The sequence below is a fragment of the Oncorhynchus mykiss genome, chromosome 9 (assembly GCF_013265735.2).
Source record: "Oncorhynchus mykiss isolate Arlee chromosome 9, USDA_OmykA_1.1, whole genome shotgun sequence".
In the NCBI taxonomy this organism is placed as follows: domain Eukaryota; kingdom Metazoa; phylum Chordata; class Actinopteri; order Salmoniformes; family Salmonidae; genus Oncorhynchus; species Oncorhynchus mykiss.
In genome coordinates this window covers 44,929,633-44,944,454 of record NC_048573.1, presented here as the reverse complement: position 1 = coordinate 44,944,454, position 14,822 = coordinate 44,929,633, and the positions used below count along the sequence as shown (strand labels likewise).

The following is a 14,822-nucleotide window of genomic DNA, read 5'->3' as shown; positions in this document are numbered from 1 at the left end:
GTTACACCGGGCTCCCAGTGAAAGTGGAAACCAACTACTAGTTTGAGCCAAAATTGCCGCCTGACTAGCCACCTGCCACTGAGATGCTTACTCACTGTCATACGACACTATCCTATTTGCATTTATGTATCAGTCTCAGTACTGTTCACTTTACAAGATGAGTCAAATTGAGTAACACAAACATCAAATACAACAATATTACAAACTGTAAATAAATATAAAGAACGACAAGAATCATCAATACCATAAAGGACAACGTTACTAAAGCAATAATACATGAGTGGGAATTATTGTGGTTATAAACAAGGCTGCGGTGCGGTTTTCGCCTCGTACCGTCTACCACCACAGCCGTGCTAGTACCACAGTAAATCATAACCAAAATGAATTATTGCTTTAGAAAACGGTTTGACACGCACCACACTCACTCTGCTCATTGCCCAGTGGCTGCTCCAGCATGGCCAGGATGACCGAGTTGTCCAGGACAAAGTAGCGGAAGTTGCTGGGGCCCGTGGCGCTGAGCCGGGCGTAGCGGATCAGAGTGTCCTCGTTTAGCAGGCTGCAGGTAGAGGCCGGGCCGCTTGGGGATGGGAAGGCCCCCAGGACCTGCATAATACTGGACAACAACAAGAGAGGAAGGGGAGGGACTGATAGTGGTTTCAAAGAGTCTAGACTGATCCCCAGATGGGACCAACAAACATTAATTATTTGTTTGATTAGTTATTAATGGACCATGTGTAATTCTGAGCATAAATGCAGTCATTTATTTTAGAGCACACTGTAGCAAAACCTTTGGAATCAGAACAAAAATCAGCATTTCTTATTGGACAAGTATGGGTAGTCCCACCCTGTATCAACCACTTTCCTTCCAGTTGGTGTCTAATGAACACATCCAAGGTGTTTAGTGCATTGTGCTGGATTTAGAGCCTCACCAGGAGAGGGTGGCCTCTGCTGCATCCTTGACCCTCATGGAGGCGGGGTTGTGCTCCTTCTCTCCCTTGTGTCTCACCTCCTGCTCCTGTTTGGACTTGCTGCCTGAGATACCCAGCTCTACAATTTCCAATACCTCCATCAGACAGTCCTGACAGAGACGCACGTCAAACACAGGCATCACGCTACACATATTTAACTCCACATACACTACCGTTGAAAAGTTTGGGGTCACTTAGAAATGTCCTGGTTTTTGAAAGAAAAGCACATTCTTTGTCCATTAAAATAACATCAAAATGATCAGAAATACAGTGTAGACATTGTTAATGTTGTAAATGACTATTGTAGCTGGAAACGGCAGATATTTAATGGAACTCCTGTGTTCCAATGGCATGTTTAGCTAATCCAAGTGTATCATTTTAAAAGGCTAATTGATCATTAGAAAACCCTTTTGCAATTATGTTAGCACAGCTGAAAACTGTTGTTCTGATTAAAGAACCAATAAAACTGGCCTTCTTTAGACTAATTGAGTATCTGGAGCATCAGCATTTGTGGGTTCGATTACAGGCAAAAAAAATGTCCAGAAACAAAATAACTTTCTTCTGAAACTCATTAGTCTATTCTTGTTCTGAAAAATGAAGGCTATTCCATGCGAGAAATTGCAACTCTGTGTACTACTCCCTTCACAGAACAGCGCAAACTGTCTCTAACCAGAATAGAAAGAGGAGCGGGAGGACCCAGTGCACAACTGAGCAAGAGGACAAGTACATTAGTGTCTAGTTTGAGAAACAGACGCCTCACAAGTCCTCAAATGGCAGCAGATGGGAAAAAGAACACAGACACTGGACAGAGGAAGATTGGATAAAAGTGTTACGGACAGACAAATCTAAGTTTGAGGTGTTCGGATCACAAAGAAAAACATTTGTGAGACGCAGAAATGTCAAGCATGGTGGAACCAATGTGATGGTCTGGGGGTGCTTTGGTGGTGTTAAAGTGGGAGATTTGTACAGGGTAAAAGGGATCTTGAAGAAGGAAGGCTATCGCTCCATTTTGCAACGCCATGTCATACCCTGTGGACGGCGCTTAATTGGAGCCAATTCCCTCCTACAATAGGACAATGACCCAAAGCACAGCTTCAAACTATGCAAGAACTATTTAGGGAAGAAGAAGTCAGCTGGTATTCTGTCTATAATGGAGTAGCCAGCACAGTCACCGGGTCTCAACCCTATTGAGCTGTTGTGGGAACAGCTTGACTGTATAAGTGTCCATCAAGCCAATCCAACTTGTGGTAGGGGCTTTAGGAAGCATGGGATGAAATCTCTTCAGAATAGCTCAACAAATTGAAAACTAGAATGCCAAAAGGTCTGCAAGGCTGTAATTGCTGCAAATGGAGGATTCTTTGACGAAAGCAAAGTTTTAAGGACACTATTATTTCAATTAAAAATCATTATTTACAACCATGTCAACATCTTGACTATATTTCCTCTTCATTTTTCAACTCATTTCATGTATGTTTTCATGGAAAACAAGGACATTTCTAAGTGACCCCAAACTTTTGAACGGTAGTGTATACAAAATGTTAGTCTACTCTAAAATCCACTGTAACACAAAGCATATTGCAATTTGGCACATTGCTGTTGAATAAAACACAATGGACTTAGTATAGACCTACTGCCAAAGCCATTTTACTGTGTAAAAGTTCAGTTATGACACATTTGTCATTAGTCATTTAGCAGAACCTCTTATCCAGAGCTACTTGCAGTAAGTGCATCCCACTAGGTTAAGCAGGGGGAAAACAACCACATATCTCAGTTATTGCAAGTGTTATACTTATGATATGGTGGGTAGTTTAGTGTTAGCACAGTTAGGCAACACACTACCAGGATACACTTCCACACACCATACCCAGGTGGCAGCACCAACCGGGTCAGTGGCGGGTGTTAAGCCTTATTAACATTATCAAATGTTTCAGGTAGCCTTCCATAAGCTTCCCACAATAAGTTGGGTGAATTTTGGCCCATTCCTCCTGACAGAGCTGGTGTAACTGAGTCAGGTTTGTAGGCCTCCTCGCTCGCACACGCTTTTTCAGTTCTGCCCACACATTTTCTATAGGATTGAGGTCAGGGCTTTGTGATGGCCACTCCAATACCTTGACTTTGTTGTCCTTAAGCCATTTTGCCACAATTTTAGAAGTATGCCTGGGGTCATTGTCCATTTGGAATACCCATTTGCGACCAAGCTTTAACTTGCCGACTGATGTCTTTAGATGTTGCTTCAACATATCCACATAATTTTCCTACCTCACGATGCCATCTGTTTTGTGAAGTGCACCAGTCCCTCCTGCAGCAAAGCACCCCCACAACATGATGCTGCCACGATGCTGGGATGGTGTTCTTCGGCTTGCAAGCCTCCTCCTTTTTTCTCCAAACATAACGATGGTCATTATGGCTAAACAGTTCTATTTTTGTTTCATCAGACCAGAGGACATTTCTCCAAAAAGTACCCTCTTTGTCCCCATGTGCAGTTGCAAACCATAGTCTGGTTATTTTATGGCAGCTTTGGAGCAGTGGCTTCTTCCTTGCTGAGCGGCCTTTCAGGTTATGTTGATATAGGACTTGTTTTACTGTGGATATAGATACTTTTGTAACGGTTTCCTCCAGCATCTTCACAAGGTCCTTTGCTGCTGTTCTGGGATTGATTTGCACTTTTCTGCACCAAAGTACGTTCATCTCTAGGAGACAGAACGCATCTCCTTCCTCAGGGGTATGATGGCTGCGTGTTCCCATGGTGTTTATACTTGCGTACTATTGTTTGTAAAGATTAACGTGGTACCTTCAGGCGTTTGGAAATTGCTCCCAAGGATGAACCAGACAATTTTGATTGCTGATTTCTTTTGATTTTCCCATGATGTCAAGCAAAGAGGCACTGAGTTTGAAGGTAGTCCTTGAAATACATCCACAGGTTCACCTCCAATTGACTCAAATTATGTCAATTAGCCTATCAGAAGCTTCTAAAGCCATGACATCATTTTCTGGAATTTTCCAAGCTGTTTAAAGGCACAGTCAACTTAGCGTGGGTAAACTTCTGACCCACTGGAATTGTGATACAGTGAATTATAAGTGAAATAATATCTGTAAACAATTGTTGGAAAAATTACTTGTGTCATGCACAAAGTAGATGTCCTAACCGACTTGCCAAAACTATAGTTTGTTAACAAGAAATTTGTGGAGTGCTTGAAAAACAAGTTTTAATGACTCCAGCCTAAGTGTATGTACACTTCCGAATTCAACTGTATATGTATATCGGTCACCATTTTGATTAAACAATAATACGCTTGGGCTAGCTGGCTCTGGACCTGAGGTAAGGTTGCAGTCTCCTGGGTACATACAACACAGTCCTCATACACTGATTTCTCACATACACACCTTAAATCAGGTTACGGACCCCTAGAATTGGCGAGGGTATCAATATTAGCAAGCTACATATTAGTTTCATAACACAAGGAGACCCTCCTTTAAAATAGCTGCTATCAGCAGAATCAGTGCCAGGAAGAAAACATGTGCAGGTGTGAGCGCAAGAAAACACGAGGACTTTTTTCCACCCTACTGTCCAGATGGCATATGGCCATCTGCTGAATCATTTTACTTTTACAATCTGGTTTGGAATCCAGTCTAGACTGAGGTGACCGACCTTCTCATCCAGCATGTCTGGGTGCTCGGTCAGCCACACACACAGACACTGGAAGGCTGCTACGATCATGGAGTGGAGGTCTCTGGAGTGAAGGGGGGCTGGCCGGCTGCATTGGTACACGATGTAACCACACACTGAGCTGACGGCACGCTTACGGTCCGCAGAGTCCACACACGCCTTCACCTGAGGACACAGAGCCAGAAACACACTTTAAATGTGCATGTACAGTGGGTTGGGTGGATGCTAAACCTTAGACCTCCTTTTCAATGTGTTATCTTTTTATTGAGGGTTATCCCTTGCAGAAGAGTGTTTTACAGCTGGGTGGAAGTTGGGTAGTGGCTGGGTCTGGTGTGGTGGACTGGTGTTAAGTCTCAGCATGTGCAGTGGTGATAATAAAAATATAATGGATTTATACGTAATGAAGGTAGGTTGTGTGTTGGGGTGAAGTTGGGGCCGGTGTATGGTCATGGGGCCGGTCATGTTAAAGCTGGGATGTGTTTGGGTACTTAGGTTAGAGATGGGGTGGGAAAGAAAAGTTGGAATATATTAAAGTCCAACCTCATCTCGAAGTAAGGTCTAGCTTGTGTTAGGATAGTGTACAGTAGTTAGGTTTAGTGTAGTGTAGTTAGGTCTAGCATGCGTTGTTGTGGTGTCACCTTGGCCAGGCCAGCCAGCAGCTCCAGGGCGGCCAATGAGATGCTCATGTCGGACCTCCACTGGGAGTTGAGCCTCTGGGTGACCAGATGTATGCTGCGCACCAGGAGGCCCGCCGCAGTATCTGTAAAAGCTAGAGGATATAAACCCCGAAACACCACCACCACAGATGGACCACCCCATGACTCGTTATCTGAATAATGACCTCAATAAGATCTGATCATGTGGTAGCCCTCCATAACACAGCACACAGAAGATACACTAATCATGTGAAATATCAGATGCAGTGAGAAACCGGAAGTAAGCGTTAAACTCAACAGGTGAAAACAGAATTCACACAGTAGCAAAAAAATGAATTTAAGATAACTGCCTAGAGAGCGATAAAGTTATAACAAATATAGTGTTGAAGGATAGTCTTTTCCAGTTCAAGACCAGTAGCACAGCATCACAGCAAACAAGTGTAGTACTTGCATCACATACAGATCATTTTTACCCAGCGCTTTTTAACTCTGTATATCACTTTCACCACGTTGGCTATGGACAAATACAGTGATGTTAATTGAGACAGTTGCATTTCTAGAACATTGACCAGGTGTCAGTACTTGTGAATGGAAACAGCAACAACATTCAACATCTGAGTGAAATGAATACGCTAAATAAAATTATTGTAGCATGGCTATCGTGCTAAACAATACATAGCATGCCTAGTCTGACCTTACCACAGCCTGCTTGTGAAAATGGCTATTGGTTACAATCGGTTATCATAGTAACAGTATATATAGCAATTGTGCTATTGCTAGCTAGTTAGCATGTAGTAAGTCCTTATTGTAGTCTGGGACGTGGCTACAATCAGTTATCATAGTAATGGTTATCGTACTAAAGAAAGCTAGTTATAATTTAAAGGACTAGCTTTACCATAGTCCCGAAGTAGCGCCTGGGCCGGGCGCTCTGAGTCTGGGCTGGTGGCCTCAGTGCCAGTGCTGCCCCCGCTAGTAAAGCTGAAGCTACTGCTGGTGCGGCTGTGGCCCTTCAGCCCCGCGTGGCTCCCATCCACACTGCCCTGGTACCGTACAAACACAGGGAGACAGAGCGCGTTAGCAAAGCCTCCAAACTCAACTCCATTGAGCCATTTGTTTGTTTGAGTCAATGACGGTAGTTTGGTTTATATCAACACCGACCGAAATCATAAAGGCCTTACCGTTTCAGTTTGTGCACCTATGGACTCCAACAGAGCAGAGTCTTGAACAATATTAAGCATTGCACCTGAAAGGATGAAAATGTATAGATTAAATACATGTAAGGGACAAAAAAAAAGAGACAAGAAATCAAGAGAGAGCAAGAGGGAGAGAGAGAGAATGGTACTGAGTGGCAGACCTAGGATGAGCTGGGTGTTGTTGGGGTCCGTCTCTGTCTGCAGGGCTCCGATGAGGACGTTGACAAGACGTAGCCTCAGGGACAGGAAGGAAAGGGACTGGTCGTGGAGTGCCCCATCATCATCACTGAACTTCCCCTCCAGAAGAACCTACACATCAATCAAATCAGTCAATCCTATTGATCTTACCCACAACACAAAATCAAGCTAGCATTACTACAACTGAAGTTAACAGAACTGGTGTCCACCACATTATATTTAACAATGCAAGTCAGCTAAGAACAAATTCCTATTTGGTTACTGGCCCAATGCTCTGACCAATGCTCTGACCTGCCGCCCTGGTATCACTCTTATCAAAGTGTATTGGGAAATAATATATATTAAAAAGCATTTTTACTAGACTAGATGATGTAATGTAGTCACCAGACACTTAAAAAAAAGCCAAGGTTGTAACAATTTCCATACCTCGGACTTGACGTTGCCAAAGTGGTGTGGGAGTGGCAGCATGGCCAGTAGGATGTGGATAGAAGCCCTCCTCAGGTCAGTGGGGTTCACGTACAGCTTGAATTTAGACAGCTCCCTGTAGCAGAGGGGGACAGTACCCTATAATTATAATTTCTAGAGCATAGAAATGATCTGAATTGTTTTGCTATGGTTGCTCAAGGAATACCCATTAAATAGCATTAGCTAACATTACAGATATTATTAGCCCTGGGACAACTTCCATGGCATTCAGATGGTCACAGCACCAGAATGGTCTGGTTTTTGGTCATTGTACCCAAATTATTAAACAGCTAAATTGTTTATTCATGCGTGATTATTATTTTTTTAATCTGACTTAGCTTTCGCATTTGTTAGGAAAAGCGTTCAAGTAAGCATTTCTCTGTACCGTTTTACATCTGCTATATCCTGTTCACCTGACAAATAAAGTCAGGTTTTATTTAAAATATACTATTGGGTCTGTTTCAATAGATATTGTATTGTCACCTGTCTGGCAGAATGGTCTCCAGAGCTGAGATGAAGTAGGGGACCACCACGTTGACGCCCTTCAGGTCAGAGCAGAACAGAGAGGAGGAGTTGAGGATGATGCTGGAAAGCACGGGCCTGCAGATGAAGTCAGAGATCTGGAGGCCCTGGATCAGAACCATGTAGAACCTGAGGGGAAAAGACAGAGGTTTCATCAGATCAAAATAGGAACCATAGCGCTTGAACTTGCAGCGGGTCAAAATATTAATTTGGGTAGCTATATGAGGAGCCTGACAGATTCAAGACTAACAAATAGTGAATAATTGAAAGGTAACACAAATGCAGAGTTAAGATACCTCCACACATAGGCCCACATACAGTGGGGCAAAAAAGTATTTAGTCAGCCACCAATTGTGAAAGTTCTCCCACTTAAAAAGATGAGGCCTGTAATTTTCATCATAGGTACACTTCAACTATGAAAGACAAAATGAGAAAAAAAAATGCAGAAAATCACATTGTAGGATTTTTAATGAATTTATTTGCAAATTATGGTGGAAAATAAGTATTTGGTCACCTACAAACAAGCAAGATTTCTGGTTCTCACAGACCTGTAACTTCTTCTTTAAGAGGCTCCTCTGTCCTCCACCTGTATTAATGGTACCTGTTTGAACTTGTTATCAGTATAAAAGACACCTGTCCACAACCTCAAACAGTCACACTCCAAACTCCACTATGGCCAAGACCAAAGAGCTGTCAAAGGACACCAGAAACAAAATTGTAGACCTGCACCAGGCTGGGAAGACTGAATCTGCAATAGGTAAGCGGCTTGGTTTGAAGAAATCAACTGTGGGAGCAATTATTAGGAAATGGAAGACATACAAGACCACTGATAATCTCCCGCGATCTGGGGCTCCACGCAAGATCTCACCCCGTGGGGTCAAAATGATCACAAGAACGGTGAGCAAAAATCCCAGAACCACACGGGGGGATCTAGTAAATGACCTGCAGAGAGCTGGGACCAAAGTAACAAAGCCTACCATCAGTAACACATTACGCCGCAGGGACTCAAATCTTGCAGTGCCAGACGTGTCCCCCTGCTTAAGCCAGTACATGTCCAGGCCCGTCTGAAGTTTGCTAGAGAGCATTTGGATGATCCAGAAGAAGATTGGGAGAATGTCATATGGTCAGATGAAACCAAAATATAACTTTTTGGTAAAAACTCAACTTGGCATGTTTGGAGGACAAAGAATGCTGACTTGCATCCAAAGAACACCATACCTACTGTGAAGCATGGGGGTGAAAACATCATGCTTTGGGGCTGTTTTTCTGCAAAGGGACCAGGACGACTGATCCGTGTAAAGGAAAGAATGAATGGGGCCATGTATCGTGAGATTTTGAGTGAAAACCTCCTTCCATCAGCAAGGGCATTGAAGATGAAACGTGGCTGGGTCTTTCAGCATGACAATGATCCCAAACACACCGCCCGGGCAACGAAGGAGTGGCTTCGTAAGAAGCATTTCAAGGTCCTGGAGTGGCCTAGCCAGTCTCCAGATCTCAACCCCATAGAAAATCTTTGGAGGCAGTTGAAAGTCCGTGTTGCCCAGCAACAGCCCCAAAACATCACTGCTCTAGAGGAGATCTGCATGGAGGAATGGGCCAAAATACCAACAACAGTGTGTGAAAACCTTGTGAAGACTTACAGAAAACGTTTGACCTCTGGTATATACCCTTTGTTGGCAATGACAAAGTATTGAGATAAACTTTTGTTATTGACCAAATACTTATTTTCCACCATAATTTGCAAATAAATTCATTAAAAATCCTACAATGTGATTTTCTGGATTTTTTTCCCTCCTTTTTGTCTGTCATAGTTGAAGTGTACCTATGATGAAAATTACAGGCCTCTCTCATCTTTTACGTGGGAGAACTTGCACAATTGGTGGCTGACTAAATACTTTTTGCCCCACTGTACAGCAGCGCAGCACGCTAGGATGAAACTGCCGTTTTACCTGGACAGGTAGACTGGGAGAATGTCCTCTCCAGTCTTCTTACTGCAGAAGATGCGGCACAGGGTGCCGCAGGCCTCGGCACGGCCCGCCTCGTAGCTCTCGGGGAACTCGTTGGTGTCGAACATGGGGTTTGACACCATGGAGTCGGTGGACATCTGGGATCCCTTCCTTCTCAGCTCCAGACCCACCTGAGTGGCTATGGCTGTTGAGGGGACAGAAGGAGACACAGGAGTGAAAGGAGCCCGGAATGGGACATCCTCACACGTGAACGCGTGAAAACAGATAGAAACACACAAATAGAAACGAAGACATAAACACACGTACAACACATTGAAAAGTGACCAAACACACATACACATTAAAAGTACACAAACTGAGGTAAATACTGTACACAAACTGTGCAGACACAAAATGAGACAAGGAAAACAAACCTAAATGGCTACAAAACGCACAGACTCACACACACATTTACGCGTACGAACGTAAATCAGCAGGCGCACAAAGAGGGACGTCTGACACAGAGTTTGCCATAAAAAGTGTTGTCTTTATCATGGGCTAAGTGAATGGAATTAAAGGTTTGAAACTTTTACGTGAACATCTTTTCCCAACACAAGTTGTGAGAAGACGTCGGCACAAAATCTCTGTCAGCTCAGCTCCCTTGTACTTGCATTATGATGACGTCACTCAAGGTACAGACATTTACTTCATGCATTGAGGCACCAAACCAAAATTCTATAAACGTATAAGTGAACTGACAACACAAGGGGAAACAATATGAGAACAATGCGCTGAATTCAGGGCAAACCAAAAAGCATTAGTGCCACGATAGATATAAAGTCAATGGAATATGGTGGTGTGGTCACAAACTGGCAACGCTATGTCGGGACAGTGGCGAGGCTGTGTGCTCCCATTCCATTTCCAACCCGCAGAACATTGAGAGAACGTTGGCGCAAAGCTCAAATGACGGTGGTGGGGGTAAAAGGTAACGATGATGGGCGATGATGACCATGGAGAAATTAAACCAAAGCAGGATTCAAAGAACTGACTGCGAGTCAAGAGAAAAGCCGCAGCTCCTACTTACAAGATTTATAAGAAAGGAGAATTTGGATAAAAGAGGCTGCAAGATAACAGAAATAGTGGAGAGAGAAATCAAAGCATATCAATATTCTCTCAATTCATTCTAAATGCATGAATTGTGTTTTTACTCCTCAATGGATGACCTTTCATCCTGAAACTGTTGAAACATCAGACATGGTAGACACGAGTCAGCATGCAGGACAGACACAAGCACCAAAACACAAGATAAGAGACAGTCCTCGACATAATGATCCTTTTCTACCTTTTTACATGTGCTTAATCAGTGTTCCCCAATCCTGTTCTTGAAGAACCGCCGTATTGCAGGACTTTCTCCCAGCTTAGTGCCATCACACCAGGGTCGCATTTATTTGGCACCAAACTGAAGAAAATGGACTGAAACAGGGACTGACTACCTGAACTTGTCCAATAAGAAACACCCATTTCCATTTTTAGCAAAACATTGTGCGACTGAGAGCCCTAATGAATACCACCCTTAAATCAACTGATCTCTTCTTGCCCTTGATGAGCCGAATCGGGCAGATCACTACTGAGCTTATGGCTCTCCAGGAGCAGGATTGACAATCAACCCTACAATAGTGCCGTCATCTCCTACAATCATAAGGCACAAGACGGAACTACACAGACACATGCAGAAGTTCATTGTGTTTTTCTGACAGCAAAATCTTGTGACCACTGCAATAAAACACTGCAGATGGAGACATTGAATGTACTGACTGGGGAAATGCGCAAAGGCGCATCTAGATTGAATTCTCCATCCTACAGTGTTCAGTGGAGTGGAATGTCAATTAGACTAACTGATATCAGTGGTCTCCACACAGTGCTTTAGCAGATGTGAAAAGTAGTGCGAGAGAAAAAAGAAAAACCACAGTCCTCTGACCCCAGCCCACTCCACCCAAAACGCACACAAGTCCAACCCTTAACCCAACACAAAGACATGCATCCAACCCAACCTCCCCCACACACACAAATGGTAGAAGCTTGTCCATCCAGTCAGGCAGGCAATCAGTCAGTCAGTCAGATCAGTCATTGCTTACCAGTCATGCTGGGGTCTCGGCTGAGGCCGCTGTGGAGCTTGCAGTGCACTAGCGCCGCGTCAAACAGCCACTGACCGAAGAGGTTGAGGATGCTGTTGACCTTAGGCCTGGCTGGGGCGGGCAGCGGCTGCATCTCCCAACTGCTCTGGGTGGGGCTGGCCAGCATGGTGGGTGACGACGACAGCTGCTGGGACGCGGACACTTTGGCTGGCTGGGCTGCACTGCCCTGTAAGGGGAGGGTTTAGTCTGAGTTAGAGCACAGGCAATCAAATCCGGGCCACTAACAATTTTTTATTTCAAATACTTTAGCGCCACTGCATTGAGCTTGATCTGGCGAGATTGAACCAATGGAGTAGTCGACGAAAGTGTAAACCCCACCCTGTCCGGCACTCCAGACAAGCGAGATTGAACACTCAAAGTACTTGAAAGAAAACAAATTCGGTTTGAAACCAGGTCTGCTGATGTAAGCACAGTACACAGGCCAAGATGACGTATGCACATGATTTGTAGGCTATACAGTTGACTTACCGTTAAACTCTTGCTGGCGGTTTTGGTGACCACGGTGTGTCGCTGCTTGCGGCTGTGTGGGGGCGTGGTGTTGTTGGAGGAGGGAGGGGACATGCTCAGTCTGTTGACCGGTGTGGGCGGGGCACTGTCGACCCTGGGCCGTGATATGCCTGCAGAGGAGAAGGGGGCAGGTGCCAAAACAAGACACACCCAATAGTCTGAATAACCAGCGGTTGTGGCGTGTCCTGCCTCTGATAGAATGTCCTCTATTACAGTGGAAAAACAAGCCTCTGTTCCAATACCTTTGAAATGCCATTGATTCTCCCTTCCTTCCTTGAGGTTATCACTGATCTGTTTGCAAAGGAATTGTTTCCACCCTATCGCCTTCCCTAATTCAAGTGATCAGATCAGTGATTACCTCAAGGAAATGGAAGAGAAAAAAAGTGCACATTTTAGAATACCTCTTTCTGGTTTCCCTTCAGGTTAAAACTTCAAGACTTCTTAAGAGGTAAGAAAGCAACATCCCATGTAAACAGGATTGTGTTAACCCCATGTTTGTCCAACCGCACAGCCAATAGGTGTTAATAGGCAGATTATAGAGATATTACTTGTGCCTGTGCTTTTTCAGGACTCATTGACACACTTAAAACATAAGACTATTAGGGGGTATCAATTAACTTATGCCCAAACAACAGAACAATGCTACTGTGGTATCAGTTGTTGAACTGGCTGTCATTGACTAGTACAAGTCACAACTTGCAGCTCTTTATAAACCATTTGAACCATCAAATCAACCGAAACAGCCCATTTGAGTGTAATAGCGAGCCCTTCAGCCCAGTTTGACTTGCCAATACCTCCAGAGGACCATGACAGAACGGCCTAAAAACATCCTCGGGACAAATCGGGTACTAGAAAAAAAAACTCCAGGGGACGACGACACAATGTCCAAAGAATGTTAAGGTGACCTTCAGGGGACCATGACACAACGTCCCAAGAACATCCCTGGAACTATAAAAAAGGTTCCCTTGGGACCATCATGCAACGTTCTAAGGCCCAGTAAAATTAAAGTCCTAAGATTGTCCTAAAAAGGCCCTACATGTTCCTCAATGTCGTCTTGTAAATAGAGGTAAATAGACAAAGGGCCCCCAGAGAACATTCCCATGGGACCATCAAGCAACGTTCTTAGAACGTCAGTGGGATACCGTCGCGCAGAACCCCTTAAGGAACCTAATGGGAACGTCGCTGAATGTCCTCAGGACATCCCGTTTACTGGGCTTACCCAGTATGCAATCCATGCTTTGGTTTAGTTTCCCTGGCACGGTTTACAAATTCTAACGTTTTAGCATTTGTGGCGCAAACCCCATTCAAGTCATGGTACCGATATTAGCAAGCAAAAACCGATTGTGAAGCTCAACAAAATCACTTGCAGGTGTTTTGAACATGCACGAAAAATGCTAAAATTAGTCCCATGACTTGAATGGGATTTGTTCCACAAATGCTAATGTGCACATTAGCATGTGGAAACAGTGACAAAATTAAAACAAAGCATAGATTGATGTCATACCTTGTCCATAGACTTCTTATAAGGTAAGGAAAACAACATGTCATTTTGTAATTTGGGTGAACTATCCCTTTAAGGACAAATTGACACTTTTATAAGTTCAAACTGCTGACAAATACTGTATGCAAACAAATTCAGACCAGGGTTGGGGTCAAATCCATTTCAGGGAGTAAACTGAATTCCAATTACAACTTTCCTAATTGCCTTTCAATGAGGAAAGCAAAGTGTAATTGGAATTTGTTAACCCCAACGCGGATTTTTGTTGACCCCAACGCGGATTCAGACTAGAGGTGCACCGTGTTGCACCACCACTTGACCCTGAGTGACGGAGGTCGTCTTCTCACCCAGGAAGGCGTCCACCAGGCAGCTGACCCCCCGCATGGCCCTGAAGAAGATCTGGGGAAGCTGCTTGAGGCAGGGGTGCAGCACTACCTCATGGGGGATGCCGCTCGAGTTGAGGAACTGCTCCTGGAACTTGGGTGTGGTGCTAACCAATGTCGGGTTGCTCAGATCCACGGGGTTGCTGCGGAAACCACAAGGGACAGGAGAGAGAAGTGAGGATGGATTGACACACACTGAGGGCCTCATTCACTGACACAGACCTGTATTAATGGGTGGGGTTGACAATGTGCTGGGAAAATATGTCTAGAACATTGAATGGCATTAGCCACAGCAAAAAAAGGGGGTTGTAGTCATTAGGCAAAAGACAACATTTTTGCTAAAAAAAAAATATATATATTTTTTTAATTAAAGTTCTTATTGGTCCAGTTCCCTCAATGTTTCAGTTCGATTTCTTCCATTTGGTGCATAATTAATACGACCCAATATTATGTGGCCAAGAAATAAAGTAGATGAGGAAAAGAGGGCATGTAAGGACATCACCAGGGCACGTATCTACAAAGCGTCTCAAAAGGTGGGGTGCTGATCTAGTATCAGTTTTGAATTTTAGATCACAATGAATAAGATTGTGTGGAAAAATCCTAGATCAGCACTCCTACTCTGAG

At 44.0% G+C, this 14,822-nt stretch overlaps 1 protein-coding gene across 5 annotated transcripts in view; it reads right to left on the bottom strand.

The window, feature by feature from the left end:
* The window catches only part of LOC110532181 (ral GTPase-activating protein subunit beta), a 46,159-nt gene that overhangs the window by 14,668 nt on the left and 16,669 nt on the right, over positions 1-14,822 (bottom strand). For 3 of the 5 annotated variants that reach the window (XM_036988117.1, XM_021615853.2, XM_021615854.2), the window contains exons 7-20: positions 14,163-14,341; positions 12,279-12,427; positions 11,751-11,976; positions 10,700-10,735; positions 9,619-9,820; positions 7,631-7,798; positions 7,109-7,223; positions 6,646-6,793; positions 6,470-6,534; positions 6,187-6,331; positions 5,274-5,395; positions 4,618-4,800; positions 930-1,078; positions 417-613 (exon numbers count right to left, since the gene is read on the bottom strand). In XM_036988117.1, coding sequence (XP_036844012.1) covers positions 417-613; positions 930-1,078; positions 4,618-4,800; positions 5,274-5,395; positions 6,187-6,331; positions 6,470-6,534; positions 6,646-6,793; positions 7,109-7,223; positions 7,631-7,798; positions 9,619-9,820; positions 10,700-10,735; positions 11,751-11,976; positions 12,279-12,427; positions 14,163-14,341 — 2,084 coding nt within the window. The remainder of the gene's footprint in view (positions 1-416; positions 614-929; positions 1,079-4,617; positions 4,801-5,273; positions 5,396-6,186; positions 6,332-6,469; positions 6,535-6,645; positions 6,794-7,108; positions 7,224-7,630; positions 7,799-9,618; positions 9,821-10,699; positions 10,736-11,750; positions 11,977-12,278; positions 12,428-14,162; positions 14,342-14,822) is intronic. The other 2 variants (XM_036988118.1, XM_021615859.2) reach the window with 1 other exon arrangement.